At 35.1% G+C, this 16,975-nt stretch overlaps 1 protein-coding gene across 12 annotated transcripts in view; it reads right to left on the bottom strand.

The window, feature by feature from the left end:
* The window catches only part of AKAP6 (A-kinase anchoring protein 6), a 294,067-nt gene that overhangs the window by 45,054 nt on the left and 232,038 nt on the right, over nt 1–16,975 (bottom strand). For all 12 annotated transcript variants that reach the window (XM_083840099.1, XM_083840104.1, XM_083840100.1 and 9 more), the window contains 2 exons: nt 6,651–6,797; nt 2,964–3,188 (listed from right to left, as the gene is read on the bottom strand). In XM_083840099.1, the coding sequence (XP_083696225.1) occupies nt 2,964–3,188; nt 6,651–6,797 (372 nt within the window). The remainder of the gene's footprint in view (nt 1–2,963; nt 3,189–6,650; nt 6,798–16,975) is intronic.

Genomic DNA, 16,975 nt, shown 5'->3' on the forward strand with positions numbered 1-16,975 from the left:
TACCATATAGTTTCCACAAAACCAGGAAATACGGCACCATACATAAGCTGGCTAATGACCATAACTAATATTCTAATAATTCTAATATCTGAATATGGTAATAATAATAGAAAAACAAATCACCCAAATGTATTCAGCAGGATTTGAACTTTGAACAGAAAAAGAAACTCTGGTTAGTGCAAGGAAGTGGTCTGCTTGTATTACATATGAAAATGGAATATACTGAGAAGTAATCTAGAAGAACGATGGAAGAGAAGCCTTGTGGTTAGAACCAAAGACAAGGGTCACAAAAGCTGGCTTCTGCCCTAACACAGCCATTGGCTTTCTGTGAAAGCCTGGAAAAGTCACTTAATCTCCTTGCATTTCATTTTCCTCATTTATTAAAAGGTGACAATAATTCCTACCTTTTAGTTTTAATGAGGTTTAGTTCATTAATGTTTATACAGCAAGTGCAGATCCTTGGCAGGATAGTACTATAGAAATGCTAAGTGTTATCATTGCACAGCAATATCCCAAAGAAAAGCAGTATATTCTTTAATAAAAAGAACTCTCTAATTAATATGGCATTACTTTTATATAAAAGAAAAGAAGTCAAAATAATTTCCTACTAGTTATTTTAACAACTCCTCCTCCCACCACAGTGTTCTCATCTTGGGTCCCAACTGCATGTGAACTATTCAATTCATCCTCCAAGTGGAAAATGAAAGGAAAACACCTGAAAAATGAAATAACTGTTTTTCCTAAGGCATAAGTGTAATTTAAAACATAACATTATAGAATGAAAATCAACAGCATTGTTGAGTTTATTTTATTAAAAATGTTTCTGTGTACAATGGCTATGTGTATAATTGGGATGGTGCCATACAATAAATTTCCATTAAGAAACAATGACTCACTTACCACAGTGAAAGCAGTAATAAGGTTAAACTCTTAAGTTAAGTGGAAAGTAAGTCAGACTAAACCCCAGCAGGCTTCCTACTAGTGGCATAGCTAATGTTTCTGAAAATGTTCTAAATGTTCTTTCTCAAATATATGTATTATACATTGCAGTATTGTTAATTATATCCATTTTCTCTTTTATACACTTCCCCAGGAGATCAGTGAAGAATGAAAAACTTAGATATAGTGGATTTCAGATTTAATGAGACAAAGATGGTTTAATATATATGACAAAGTGATGTGCTCTCACCATATTTGATAGGTAATTATTTTTTATACTCTAATGGCTACCATTTTGAAAATAATTAATGTATTATTTATGTAATTAATAGATAATCAACCAAGTAATGAAATAGTCTGGTTATATCATTGTGGGTGGTACTATCCTGTTTAACATCTCTAGAGCTCTTGGCATGACATCATGGCATATATAAACACTTAACTTGAAAGATTTATGCACATTTGAAATATGTAAGTAACACTGCTGTGGTAGTTTTGTTCATATGTATATCCTCATTTACATATATATGCAAAGGACTTTAAAAACAAGTTTGTCTGAAATCAGATTTTTAAATCTCTAGTTATGCCCTTCTATAAATGCCATAATTTTCCACAGAAATAAGAACTATCCAGCATTTCCTAAGAAAACATGGATCTATTGCTGTGAACTTCTGCAGGTTTATAAACAGTCCTTTTAAGTTTGCTGATAGAACAAATAGAATCAGCTTTTTTTCTTTTTTTTTTTTTTTTTTTTTGCCTTTTAGCAGAAGGCCAAGAATTGGGAAAAAAGACAAAACAATTACGGATCTCATAAGAAAATTTAAAATTGCACTCAAAGGGACATGTTCAGGAACCTGGAAGATAAAAAAAAAAAAAAAAAAAACACAAAACACAAGAACTTTATCTACATTGACACAACCCTCCCTCCCACTTAATCTTCATGACTGGAAAAGGAAGAGTTAAATACTGTCTAATTGGGAAGACTGTCAGTTTTCCGCAGTTGTTTTCCTGAACACTTGTCTAAAAAAAATATTTGTTTGGAAGTGTTTGCAACCTGCCCTTTGAGGTGAGTATTCAATAAATTGTCCATTGCCTTAAGAGTGCTGTTGCCCTAGACACCCTGATGTACTAGTGGAAGAGAAAAACCTCTTTACCTCTAAAGCTCGACAATTACGTGTGATTCGTTTCTTATTCTTTGGTCAAAGATCACTTGCAGAGTAAAGTGACCTGTAATGAGGACTCCGATGAGGGTTTATTTAAAAGTCATAGCTATGAACAGAAGAAAATCACATGGTTCTATCAGGTTTGTTTGCCAACTTAATAGCCCTCTTTCCTAAACTGTCCCACTACTTTTGGGGAATGAAACAAAACATACAATCTCTGCTACATCAGTTGTAAAGCTGAATGATGGCCTTCAGCTGAAGGAGCTTAACCATCTGAATATAGCATAATGACTACAATTCTTTTTTCTACTTTCCATAAAGCTCCAGGCTTAGGCTTAACATGTGGCCTAGACTAACACAGATCTCATAGTGTACATGTCTTTTTCCACATATCTGTTCACAATAAACTTCAATGTTTTCTCAGTTATGCTAAATTTATACCTCTGTAAATGTGACCTCAGATGGGCTATTCTTGACTTATATATGTAGAGAAATAGGCTATTAAACTGATGGCCACACAACATATTAATTAAAATAACTGATGTAGGAAGTGAAATTCAGAGGGAAGCTTCTCATAAATCTCAGCTTTATAGTGAAGTAGAACGAAAGGATAATACTGCTTTTCAACTTTGGTGAGATTAGCCCTTTAAAGATCTCTTCTGCAAAAAGTTTAAGGAATAAATATTATTGCAAAGATTTAACAAAATCAAATTGAATGAACACATTGTACACAAATAAAGGTGAAAACATGAATGTATGATTACATATGTACATGCATTGCATTATGCTATGTATAAGATAAATATTTTATCCTACCACAAAAAAGAGTCTCTATGAAAACTATGATTGTTTTTTTATTACCTTAAAATATTGCAGTTGTTTCTCAGCATTCATTGTTCCTTCATTTTCTTGTCTCAGACAGGAATTGAAGATGAAAAGCTCTGTATCTCTCAGCCACCCTTTCAGCTCTTTGATCCTGACCTCCAGCTGCCTTACCAGGCTGCCGCTTTCAGGCGAGAGCAGGTCACGTGGACCTAACCCACTGTGCCCTACCATTGTGTCTTGGATCTTCTCTCCTAGGGTTTTCTAATGCATCAGATAAAGAAAACATAGATTAGTCTTACGTACCAAAACATATACAGGTTAATGTGTAGCAAGAAGCATCTGTTAGATGACCACAGATGTTTTTATTTTTAAATTACTACTAATATCAATCAATTTCATTCTTTGTTTCCTTGTTTCAATCAATTTCATTTTTTGTATCCTTGTTTTCCACTTATGCCCCAGAGCTGTTCTCTCTGGGTCATTGACTTTGCTGGAAGCATGATAAATCAATGTTTATTAAGAGCAACTGTGGACGGAGAAGACAAAATGATACATAACTTTGTAAACTAGTTGCTTTACAGAATTTATCAGTTGCTTTAGATACTTATAAACATAAGACATATTAGTTTCTAGGCTGTAAGAACAGAAAATATGACAAGCACTGAGTTCACCAAGCTCTTATGCAAGGTACCATCTATGTTTTTAGGGAAACATCACATCACTGAAATATTTCTTGAGATATAAACTGTCAGGTCATAGTTTCCAAACTTGCAGCAAACTTGCAGAGCAGTCAGGTCACAAAACATCTGGCTTGCTTTTAAAAGTGGATGAACTCATCCAGACACCAATAAGCTAGAAACTGCAAAGCCTTGATGTTCTTGAACATCAGGCCAATTGTTTAGGCAACTAAATTTGGATTTAAGTTCTTCATGTTAAGCATCCACTTTAAAAATAATGGACCAGAATAAACATTCACCTCTGATCACTAATGAAACTAATTTACTACAGCTTTTCAAAGTAGTAGTTCTAATAAAAGAACCACTGAATAACATTTTGATAGTGAATGCTGTGATGGTAATGAATATTCTGAAGAGGCCGGAGATAGAAAGTTACCTTCCTTTTCAGTATTTTGAAAGGCAATCCTTTAACATCACAAGGGAGATATGCTGTTGCCTGCTTCTTCTATGCCAAGCAGTATTTTATCTGACCTATAAGAGGCTGACAGTCTGACACTTATAATAAGCACTAGATCTGTGTTACTGATTGTAGAATATTGAATATACACTGACAATCACATCCAATAACCTTTTAAACTGATAATTAGTGGTGGTTAATTGTTGTAACATGAAGACACAGTTTTAGGTGACCCAGTCAGCTGAAAATACATGCTTTAGAAAGTTACTAGAATATAATTTATAATACTGCAGTTAGCTTCCAAAAATAAGCTTTAAAAGCAAATAAAATTAGATCAACAGACATTAATCTACTATGTGGCATTCTGTAAATAACATCTTTAGGAGATCATAACTGAAAAACATGCTTTCCTGGCAACACCCTTCTATTTTCATGGTGCAAATATTGATAATTTGAAGACCCTCGGTGGAATCCAGCACTAGCTATTGTTTTTATGCTGTAACAAAAGTAGCAGCAGGAGGTGAAATCAATGCCCTTGGAGGGTAGGGTCACAAAAAAGAATTTATTGCCACTTTTTTGTTCTGGAACAGTTTGCAATCATAAATTCTTCATAAACAGAATACTTCAGAGAATGGTCCATCTTCATAAATATACGACAGAGGACATCAATTTCATTTAATTCACAATTTGTGTCAGCACAGCAGATGCCAATGCCTGCCTTGATAGGGTTGTTTAATATGCAATTGAGACAGAGTAATATTCAGCACAGGGGACAAAATTTCACAGATTAAACTGTACGCACCACTGACATTTCATTCTAATGTATTTCCATTCCACACTGTTCACCTTAGATGAAAGTAATATTAAAAACCATATCCCTCTATTTTACCATTGTTAGAAGTTAAAATCCTTGTCTTTAATTTTTTTTCATGCCAATTAAAACGTAATCATGCCAATTAAAACAGTATGCCTACTGCCGTTAGTTTCTGCAAAGATTTTTATTAAATTAAACAAAACTCTATCAAACTCTGCTTATTATTCATGAAGTTACATTTAGCAGGAAAACAGTAATACTTTATTTTTCATTTTTCTGTAAATGCTGAAATTAATGGAAAAACTTAATCGAGAGGTATATTTTGATTTTAACATACAGAGAAGTGGAGGGCTTCAATTTTTTCTTAAGAAAGAGTTTTTCTAGATTTTTAGAATTATGTCAGTTACTTATCTCATATTTTATATACTACCAGCTGTAATCAGTACCACTGAATTAATCTGATTAAATACACTGAAAGTCATAAATGTAAGGACTACAACTAAAATTATTTTTAAAACACAATTTGTCATAATTAGATGTAAAATAATACGTTAGTAAGTCCTATTTTTATTAGTAAATTTATTCATGCTCAAATACTTTGAAAATGCATTTGTTAATGCTACGTATTAAATTTAGAAAGTAATAAGCTCACTAGAAGAGCTTAGTTAGAAGACAACTTTTAATGTTTTCTGACAATTTGCACATTTAGAGAATCGAGTGGTTAGAAACAACTGTGCTGAACTAAAAAAGCCCCACCCTCTGTAAAATGGCTATTGCATTACCAAATAAGCTGAAGTGACACAAGTCAGTATTTAAAAAGATGCTGGAAGGTTGCATATATAGCTTATTCGTAATATAGTAGAAATGTTTTTAAACTAAGATAATAGCATGCAAAATTATGCAATGTAACTGTATTGCTCATATCACGCATCTATAATTAATCATTTAAAGTAATTTATAAATTTATCTTACCCTTGATTTGAAGTGAAGGCAATTAAGGAGAGAAGTAGATGGAAAAATATATAGTTTGACCTCTCTCTCTCTCAGCTGTTTTACAACAATAGGACAATAGTGTCTCCTGCACGGTGCCATCACTGGTCTCTGGGTAACAGAATCTCTATATTGCTTTTTTTGCCAGATTCTTGTATCTCACTCTTTGGCTGAGACCCAGCCCATCATAGCGTGAAATGAATTACATGAAACTTTTTTGGCTTTTGTCAAAAGTGAGCTGAATACAGCAGCATGAAACATATCCTGGCTGTATTTTTAGCTTCAGGTATTCAGATTTGTACAGAATCTGCATATTTGTTTTTTGAGCCATCAGTGTGACCTGAAATATGCAGTGACAACCCCACTTTTCATCTTAAGGGTATAGTAAATAGTTAAACAGTAGATGTCTCTACCATGTACCTTCAGAATAAATTCTATTAACATTCACTCAAGCATGACAGTCAGTGTATATCAGATATACTGCATTATAGTTGACTTGGTGCATACCCGTAATACATGGCATATTTTACTTACATTTTTTATGTATTAAAGAACTAAAATTATTAAAGTCAGACAGGAGACAAGCATGGAATAAAAAAAAAAAATCAACAGAAGAGGAAAATACTATGGAGTTTTTATAATAGCATGAGTAGCTTGTTTGAAATGTACGTGGTGAATTGAAAGAGAGAGATATTTGTGCCTCAAATTAGAAATCAGACAGACAGCGTACTTCAACACACAAAAATGTACACATAACCCACAAACAGTAATAAAAATGCAAATACCCCGAGCAGTTCCCATTTTTCATTAATTGAATCCACTTTTTCAAGGAGATCATTTGGTAGTAAAACACCACTTTTCTTCAGAGCTTCAACCTTACTGAGCAGTTCCATCTTTTTCGGGTGCCTGATTGACATTTCTACATTGTATCTCTAAAATGAAAAGAAATAGATAATATTAGCTACTGTGAAGAGTCTTCTCTCTAAAAATTAAAATTTAATTCTATGTGCCCAGTTATAATCACACTCACTATGCCATTCCTTTATTTATTATTTAAGCACACAACCTTCTCATTACATATCTGAAGAGACTTAGGTATCAACCACGTTGTCTTCTGGGTGACGTATAAATGCAGGCAGTTAGAAATTGATTACATTTGGTGATATTCACTCATTATATTCACTTGTGCATTCACTAACACTCACTGGTCTGAACCTTGCTCTGCCTCTGTATCATTCAGGTCAGCTGGTATCTTATTTTTCAAATAAGAAAGCAAGTAGCACTGAGGCTCTCCACTGGAAAAAGCCCAAGGAATTAATTTCAGAATTAGGCTTCCTGTAAAGTTTATTTCTTCTCCCTCTCATTCAGGATTTTGTCTCACATACGGGCCCTAAGCATTGCAGCACAGGCAAACGTGAGAGGTTCACCTTAGAAAAACAATTAGATATAACTTCCTTGCAACAGAATAGCAGTAACTTGATTTGTAATGCATCAACCAAGAGTGAAATGGCACACGAACAACAACTGCAACGCTCACACAGTCCAGTACTCTCTTCAACCTGTGACTACCCTTTATTTCCTGCACTGGTATTTATTATTTAAAAAATGAAAAAGAATGAAGAAAACAGGACTAAAACCTGAAACTTCTTTTTAAATTACTTTAATATGACTTTCTCAGTATTTTAGCTGTACATATATATTCTATAAAGACGTATTCTAATGTAGAGACACACTTGCAAAAAAAAAAAATCTCTTTAAAACCTTTATTCTCTGAAAACCTGAATTAAGTATTAAATCTGATAGTTACTACAGTGATTAATCATGTTGTAGTAGCTGGCATGGTACCTCAAAAAATAAAACTTAAACACAGGCATACACTTCTATACACGCAGTACTTATAGTCAAGCTCTCTCCATTATGTGTAAACCCCTCACAGAAACAGGACTTCTGATACAGTCAAAAATATACCTTTTACTGAAAGTAGAGTTCAGCATACATTCTTACAAAGGTGTTTACGAGACATACGTAAATTATGCTGAGCTATTAGCAAATTGCATCCTAAACACAAAGCTTTATTTGCTTCATGTTCAGCCAAGAAAGCTGCTACAGCAGCTCATACTGCAAATGCTAGTAACTGGGCTAAGTACAAAAAATTAAACTTGAATAAGGAATGTTTAAAACATGGGTGCCTTTGCCAGATCCAAGAACATGCTCTGTAGGAAAACAAAGCAAAAATACAATTGGAGACAGCTTAAAGAAAATAATAAAGGTGTGAAATCACTGTTTCAGCTAACAGGTCCTCAGCATTTCCATGCATATGTTTGCATATTGTTAGTTTCATATTTTAATCTTTCATTTACACAACACATGCACATCATTTGTATTATGTAAACTTCAGCAAATATTAGTCATTTGTGGATCATAGAGCAAATGTTTTAAATGAGGTGATTTAAACCATTTCTCATTATTAATGAACACTGATCAGGTGTCTGCATATCCAAAATTACATGAATATGCATAGTAAAAAACAAGGAATTGTTTATAAAGAACTTGCCTTTTAATACAGGGAGTATTATACCTAAGGGTTCAGAAACATACGATACCAGATATCAACCAGATTTGGCACTGGGGAACTGAATTCTCCAAGAGGTAACAACATTTTATTGGACTGAAATGTTCAACAAGTACACTTCTCGGTCCATATTTTTGCCTTTTCAACTAGAATGGTTACTGGAGGTGATTACAATCTCCTTTATGTAATCTGATTTCTATTTAAAGATGATATAGCTGAAAAGGATTTGCATAATTATTTCCATAAGTACATGTAATATCAAGGGGAATCCAGAGTCCAATTTGCTAGGCACTGAAATCCAGTTCATGCTACTCCCTTTCTTTTGTCAAGTGAATTAATAGAGTGAGAGAGTCCTCTAGCTGTGTGACACTGGTGCAGGCGTAGCTGGTTAATGGCTGTTATATAGCACCTGTTAGGGGCTGCTGCAGGGTGGACTGAGGTTGGTTAAGTTCCTGGGCAGTGTATGACCAACGAAGAAATAAAATACGGTGCATGTTTCATGACTACAATGTTCTTGTTAACACAGAAACATAAGATGTTTCATCTAATTTTGGACTAGATAAAATAATGCAATGCAGCATAATCCAAATAGTGTGACAGATGTTATAAAATGTTATTACATTAAAAAATAAATAAGCTAGACTTTATGTATACTCTCTGTCTTTGTCATCATGTAACCTACTGTATAAACAAGCATGATGAAAGTGCTGATTGATAGAAAATGCATTATACTGTAACTGTAAAAGATGAAAGTATTCAGTTCATTATTAGATGTATCGGTATGTGACTGAGAGTCTGTATTGTTTCATTTCTGGATATTTAATATGCAGTGTGTATTTTAAGTTAAGGGAAGGGCTTAATGTACAGAAGGTGCAGTTTAAGAACTGATAGCACTAGATGCTATTGCTAATGCTATTTTTTAATCCATTAAACACCTACACTCTAAGCAGTTGCATGGAAAAATTAGCTACCAGCTCTATCAGCACTGCACAACCCTAGTCTGGTAGGACTACTTAATCCTGCAGTGAGAAGATAATTTAATCTTCAGATTCATTCTTTCCTCAGCTTTAAGTGAGCAAAGGCAGCTCCATTGTGACAGTCTGTGGATGCTATGATATAGATTACCATTTAATAGGCAAAAATGAGATTAAGAAAGTTAAAGTACCTTTTTTTTTTTTTTTGCAACAACCACAATAGTCACTAAATGAGTAATATTTAATTTCCCACAACACCTGTCATATCACAAAAACTGGGGGAAAAAAAAAATAATGGAAAAAGTGCAAAATATTTACAGCATGATTAGCTGTGTGCATGCATGGCTGCCTTTGTGTTCCTGAAACCCCTCAAAAGAAATTCAAAACATTGTTATGTAAGTTAAAGAATTTGGGCTTTTTATTCCCTCTGACTCAATATGATCAATAGTTCTCAAAAGAAAAATAGTAAACTTTAGCAAAAAGCTGTAACATTTATCCATGAATAAGTTTGGCAAAAATATTTAAACCACAAGAAGTTAAATTCCAAAACAAAGCAAGTTAAAACCCTATTTCCCCTGATAAAAATATTCTGAGAAACCTAGGCAGGCTTGATTGAGACACATTTTTTGACACTTTAACTAAACTATGCCTTTTCTTTTTTTAAAAAAAAATATATATAGAAAACATTTTTTGTGTGAAAAATCACACCCGAAAATTCTGCCCAAATGGAGACTGGAACAATGCCTTGTAACAGTGTTAATTGTCACCATGGAAACCAGAAGAATAAGCCATTTTGAAACTGGTATAGAAGGCACACATTGAGCAACTCAAGCATTTTTCAGCCTCCCTCAGTGTTAAGGAACAAGATGCCTAGTCACTGAGAGGTCAGAGAAAGAAATCATCATGAAAGGTTCGTAGATGTGCACTGTCTGGTAAACAATAAAAAAATCTGTACACAGTTAACAACTCTGTAAGACTACGCACTGCATCTTTCAGAAAGAGAAACACCACAAAAAGATGATCAGGACTAGGGTGCAGATTCCACCCCTCGAGCAAAACTTTAGGGCAATATTATGTGAACCTTGCCCCTAAAGCTCCCTGGGAATTCTGTTGTTGTAATAAAACTTCAGAAGAGGAAAGGGAAAAAAAAAAAAAAAAGCCTGCATGATGGAATTCAAAATAATGCTCTAAAAGCACACAGAGAGATTAAGACATCCATTGTAAGACTTTTGTATGGTGCTTCTGTTGGTTATAGTGAAAAGAGACCAGACATACTGAACACACAGTGGAGCTATGGCTACGAAGTACAGAAGAATTAAGCCAGTGAACTTTCTCCATTATTGGAATAAGGGTGTGCTATTTGTAGATGTTCTGTGTCCCATCATTCACATACTAAAATAATGTCTTCAGTCAAATGGCACCGTATGATAGGCAACTGAGATCAGGACGGAGTGACTTGCCATTTTATTTTACTGAGATTATATCTTTAAATTTTAAAAACTTGCCATTTGCAATGATTCAGCTGCTGCACACACAAATACATACACACGCATGTTCACGTTTTATATGCCACACATACTCAGTGGTGGCACTCATTCTCAATATATACTACATGCATAAATTTGAGTACTGAATCCTTTGCAAGCAAATTCACCAGATACGTAACAAAATATATATAAACATATAGCAACACACATATAGCAATATTTGTCCATCATCTCTTCACACATTCTCACTTTGCTTTCTGGATAATGTTTGCACTCTTCATGCTAGGCTTCATGGTGGCCCCTTAGGAAGCCCATGCCTAATGCCATTCAGTGATGAACAAAGAGTCTTTTTATTCCCAAGTCCAGGGTCCAAAGCTCAGCTGTATACAAGCAAAGTGAAGGAATCTGCTAGAGGCCAGCCTCCCCTTCACAATAGCTCTTAATGCTTCTACCTTTTTGGTACTATCAGTGTGAAACATTTTAGAAACCGTCCAGAAGCTTGGTTATATTTCTTATGCTGTCAATAGTACTAGAACCTCTGGACAACATTCAGGATCTTGGCTGAGTGATCTGTCTAGATAAATAGCAGTCGCTGTTTCTTTCAAACTTCATGTATTTCACTATTAGCAATTTAGGGCAAATAATTGCACAGGGAAATTATAAAGACTCCTACAATTGTCCTTGTAAATTAATAATAGGCTTTCTTGATTGGGATAAATTTGCTGCTGAGCCTTTGGAAAAATTAAAAAGTGCAATGTCATTTAAAATTGCCAGAACTCACACAGCAAATTACATCTGAGGTTAAGAATCAGTTTTTCCTCTTCTAGTTTATTCCATTTGCATGATCTGGAAATCATATTACATTGGCTATGTATTGTTAATTGGACATAGATTGCATTATCTTTAATATAAATCAAACTACAAATATTAAAATGAATTGCAAATTCTCTAATAGAAGATCATAAAACAATCTTTTTTAAGTATCTCCCATTAATAATTTAATTCCAATTATATCACTCAGAAAACTCAAGAAGGAGAGTGCTAACTTATTTCCATTTGCTTCCCCCCTACAAATATGCACAGTAGTAAAATATGTATTTGTGTGAGCGAGCATGTGCGTATGTGTGCACGCCTGTAAAACAAAACAAATCTCAGCACTTTTGTCTTAAACTCCAACAGACACCTTGCTTTTTTGTTTCAGAAAGTAACAAATGAGGATTACACTTCTGCTGCACATTCCTTTCCCTGGCAGCTGGAGAAATAAACACACTGAAAGAAATATTAAGTAACTTCATGAACTAAATTTTGCCTACATTAAAAAATTATGCAGTCAATACCCATTGTTCTGTATTTTTCTTAAGGAAGGTGATCCCAACCCTTTAAATTTTACTATAAATGTAATATCTTTTTGAAGACTTTGTATGCCCTTTAATGAATTTATATTAAATATTTAATACTGTTTAGGGCATATCCACTACTACCAAAAACAGTTATATTCCCAGCAGTCCCACTGTTTCAGGCAGAGGGCTTGATTGATCCTCCTAGCCTGAATTGAGTAGAATGAAAAGAAGCAGTTGGAAAATAGCTGCAATCATTTAATGCAGATGACCTCTGACAGGCTCACAGCTCTTCTATCTGAACAGAAATTTGCATGGGGTCTCTGTGCAGAGGAACAATGTAACCTAAATGGTAGACAATCTTTATTCTAATGAAGTGGGTGTCAAGGTCAATGTAAAACTGCAATGATAAATGGTGCACCACTAGGCAAGAGAAGTTGCATAGGCATTGTAGTGCTTTCACATTAATTGAAGGCTGAAATGCACTGAGTGAAAGCACAAGACTCTCTTTTCACCATAATGTGTTAATGCACAAATGTTTAAATGTTTTATTCAAGCCTCTAGCCTGTTGGCTCAAATCTTATTGCAAACAAAAATACAATAGTTGGCCAATAACCAGAAAAATAGAACTTTTTATTAGCTTGCCTTATTTCTTGAATCCCTAACAACTTCCACAATCTACTCAGAGTACCAAAGAATAACAAGTCTCCAGACACCTAATGTAATTCCCATGATCCTTTTTCTATTTAGGATATCTGTCTTTAATTAGTTCCAAACAAGCAACCCTTTAGACAACTCTTCATTAGATACCATTCCCAATGAACTAGCTGCGAGAAGAAAAGTCATGCTTCAATATTATTATTTCCTAGATTCCAAGTTTTCTTTTAGTATATAGTTAACATCTCCAGGTGCCTTTTGTTCTCAGTAAGAATTAGACCAGTAAAACTGGGTTTTGTAATGCAAAGAGTTGTGTGCCTGGAGTGGGGACTAAACTACAATCTGTTATTGTGGCTTTGTCAAAACTGCAATACAACTATAATTATAGTACTTCATCAGTCGATCAAGCAATTTGTAGAAGGCAGTACATTTTGTCTTATAAAAATGAGGAGGACAGTAAGCTGCTTTTTAAAATCCTGAGCTGCTTAAGCTTGTTAAGGGTATATTGTTTGCTAATACACTCATTAGCAGCCAAGCATTTTAACTTCATCAATTAAACGGGAAATGGTGTTGCACCATTAGTTTCACAAAACGCTAAAATATAGATAGCGATTTGCAGCTAAGAATTTTAGAAATTTTCTTTTTCACCTGCAAGCTGCATTAGACACTTTGAACTGGTTCTTGTGCGCTGACACATACATGGGGGGGGTCGGGGGTAGGGGGTGTCTGTGCATGAATGTAGGTGGTGAAAACCCTGCATCTAGTTGTGAAGCTAATTATATATATACACACATACACCCACTTCAAATTTCCCAGGTCCCATAAGGATTGCTGTTAAAGCAGAGTCATTTCTTGACACTGATGAACATTTACTCCTCCGAGTAATCCCTGGGATGACAGAAGTTTATTCCTGTGAACAGCTAGCAGCTCCCCTGAACCACTATCGGGTGCACAATATGGATGATAAATTTTGAATATTTATCAGCCTTTATAGTTTTAGGCTCTTCTGTTCAAATTGATGCTAACAATACGATTACAGTTATTAGACAAGGAGCTATAGCTTGTTGCTAATTAAGAGGAGCTGCAGTACTTTCAGTTTGTGGAGGGCTGTGAGTGGCACGTAGCGCACAACGCCATTTCCATGTTACAGCTCTGCTGCGCAAGGGAATTTTCCATACGGAAATCAGTCTTCGGGATATTGCAATTCAGAGAATAAACTCCAGTGGAAAAAAAAAAAAAGTATAGTGTAAAGAAAAAAAAAAGCACGTTACTGATGAAACTGTTTAAAAAACTGTACAGCTTCATCTGTGTGTGATTTGTCAGGTCTGAAGCTTTGACGTGCCCAAGGGGCAGACCCCAGCGGGGAGTAGGCTGCAGAGCTAAATAGCTGTGAAAGAAGTCTTAATGTAGGATGGAATTCAAACTAACCTTGACATGACCTCAGGAAAAATATGCAAAAAGTAAAATGAATGCACTCTGCAAGATACATCCTAATTTCGTGGCCAAGCTGGTTAGTTTCGCAAACAGAACTGGGGCTTTAAAAGCAAAATAAAATACAAGAAAAAGGGGAAACTTCGGAATTCAGAGTAAAAACTTGAGCTGGCATGGTGTTACTGTGGAGGCATATGAACCATTTGGAAACAATCCAAATAAAAACCAACACTGAACAATATTGTTGTCAGCCTGTCTATTCAGGAAAATTGTTTTTTTAGGTTGAATATAAATGACACAAAGCCAAGATTACATCATTGCATTACAAAGTCTGTTGTGGCTTTTAGCCGAACAAGCCCCATGGATCTACTGGCTAATGGCAGTAATTCAGTAAGAAGTTTTAAGGGCTTCTCTTTTTTTTTTTTTTCTTTCAGCTTTGTTACTCTAAATATAGGGAAATTTTGTTTAAATGCTTATTATTTATTTATTTATTTTAATCCACATCCTTGAGTTTGTTCTGCAAGCTTTCTACTTGATACCAACAATAAAAATTGAGTGGGGATATTAAGTCTTGATTTGGCTTTATTATGCATTTTGCCTGTCTTGCTTAGTGCTCAGTTAAGCAGGAAGACATCCACCCTAATACAGCAGCCAAGAACTGGCTAATTCACTAGATATATGGAAATTTTAATTGAGTGTCAACTTGTGTTGAAATTCAATCCCATTACCTTCAGAATGCAATTTTGTAGCAATACCAGTTATTTACAACACTATTAACCAGTTTTTAAATATAATTAAATTGCTAAAAACATATAGCCAAAATACAGCAGTTTGCATTTGTATAGCAAGGATAATCAAATATCAGGTGCATGAGATCCCACTAGATCTATAAACTGTGGCCCATCTACAAAGCAAGAAAAACCCTGGCAGATGATGATAGAACATGGTGCCACAACAGAGGTTGCAGTACAGTTCGTGTAAGGCCACAGACTGTGTATTTCACGTCATAACAACCTACTGATCCCGTTAACTATTATTTTACTGGGATCTTTGGCTGATATACTAAGGAATTTCTGAGATTCATCCTGTGTTGCTTGCAAGAATGGTGTTAGAGCTTTTACTAATATGAGGTTTATTTCACACCTTGCACCAGAGGTGTGACTTTTGGCACAGACTAATGCAGATGCAATCTATGGAGATGCTTTAAATATCAAATTTGGATTTAGCTTAATTTACGTTTATTTAGTTGCCTGAAGAATAACTGATGTAAAATAAATAAAAAATAGTGATCTTTAGGAATTATTAACTACTGTATCTTTCAATTACTGCACACATGTAATCAATGACAGAAAAGCACAGAGTAAAAGGGATTCCAAAATCCTGGAGTAGGCAGTAGTTAGCCTATTACTGGTCAGAAAAGGCATTTGATGGTAAGGAAACTGCATGACCTGGAACAAAAAGGTGGAGATACAACTCTCCCTGGCTGGAAATTCTGAAATGCTGATCCTGCGTGTACCACATCTAATACAGCTACTTTTTTACATTTACATTTTTACAAAGTAAAATACAACAATATAAGTTTATGGAGATTTTTTGAAGAAGATAATCAAAGAAACTAATTTATAGCCTGAAGTTCTCATCTTTTCCTCCCTTCTGCTAAGCTGTGCCTACTTCTTCGATATGCATGAAACACAGAGTTGGAACCCATCTACACAAAGATTTAATTCCAAATGCACCTACTATTGTCAGGCTGTGTGTTACAGGCATCATTTTATTTTGAAATGGATGTTCCTGTGCATTTATCTTTCACAGTCTGGCTCTTCTGAAGTCCTTACTCCATTGTTACTCAGCCAGAATGCTAATGGCGGTCAGTAATAGCCTCCCGTGAGTGAAGCCTGACTGAAACATCGACAAATAAATTATCCTCTCTTCTAGCAGTACCTACTGGGATATGTTTGAGGCTAGAATATCTCTGGATCCTTCCTCTTACCTACTTTCTATACTGTTTCACGGGAGAAGAAATTGTCAACTGCAAAAAGAACCAAATCAAAATCTAAACTGACAACAGACAGAACTCAAAGTCTCTACCAAAGGGCAGGAGAATCCACAAAGGAGCTCTGAGGTCTGGATGGCTCCAGTATCCCACCATTTAGGGCACACTGGCTGTAGTAACCCATGGTTCTAGACCTTGTTAACTGCGAGAAAAGAAAATCATCCCTTGCCTGTGGTGATGATAGCCCTGCAATCTCTGCAGGCTGGTGAATAAACTTGTGTCAGTGTCTAGCTGGCTCAGTCTCTAACCTCAGAATAAGTGGCCTGAGTACTCATCACCTGTAGAGTCTAGTATAACAACACGATCTTTACAGTACTCGAACTTTTTTCTACACAACAGAACTTACACCTCTTCGAGGGCCCAAGTAAGCCTCTGACCAGAAAGGTGCAATCTGGTGCTGACAGCAGATTTCTCAATTTGCCCCAAAGTTACAATGAAAGAATGTCATTCTTATTTTAAACACATATCCTGTACTGTATTACGTAAAGTGAAAGCTAATAGTTTTTGTAATTTGCTATTTGATTCGTTCCTTATAATTTCCCTTGAGTTATGTCAAAGTTGGCACACTCAGCGGGTCCACTAGGAGTGCTGAGACATCT

The sequence above is a fragment of the Anser anser genome, assembly GCF_964211835.1.
Source record: "Anser anser genome assembly, chromosome: 5".
NCBI lineage: Eukaryota > Metazoa > Chordata > Aves > Anseriformes > Anatidae > Anser > Anser anser.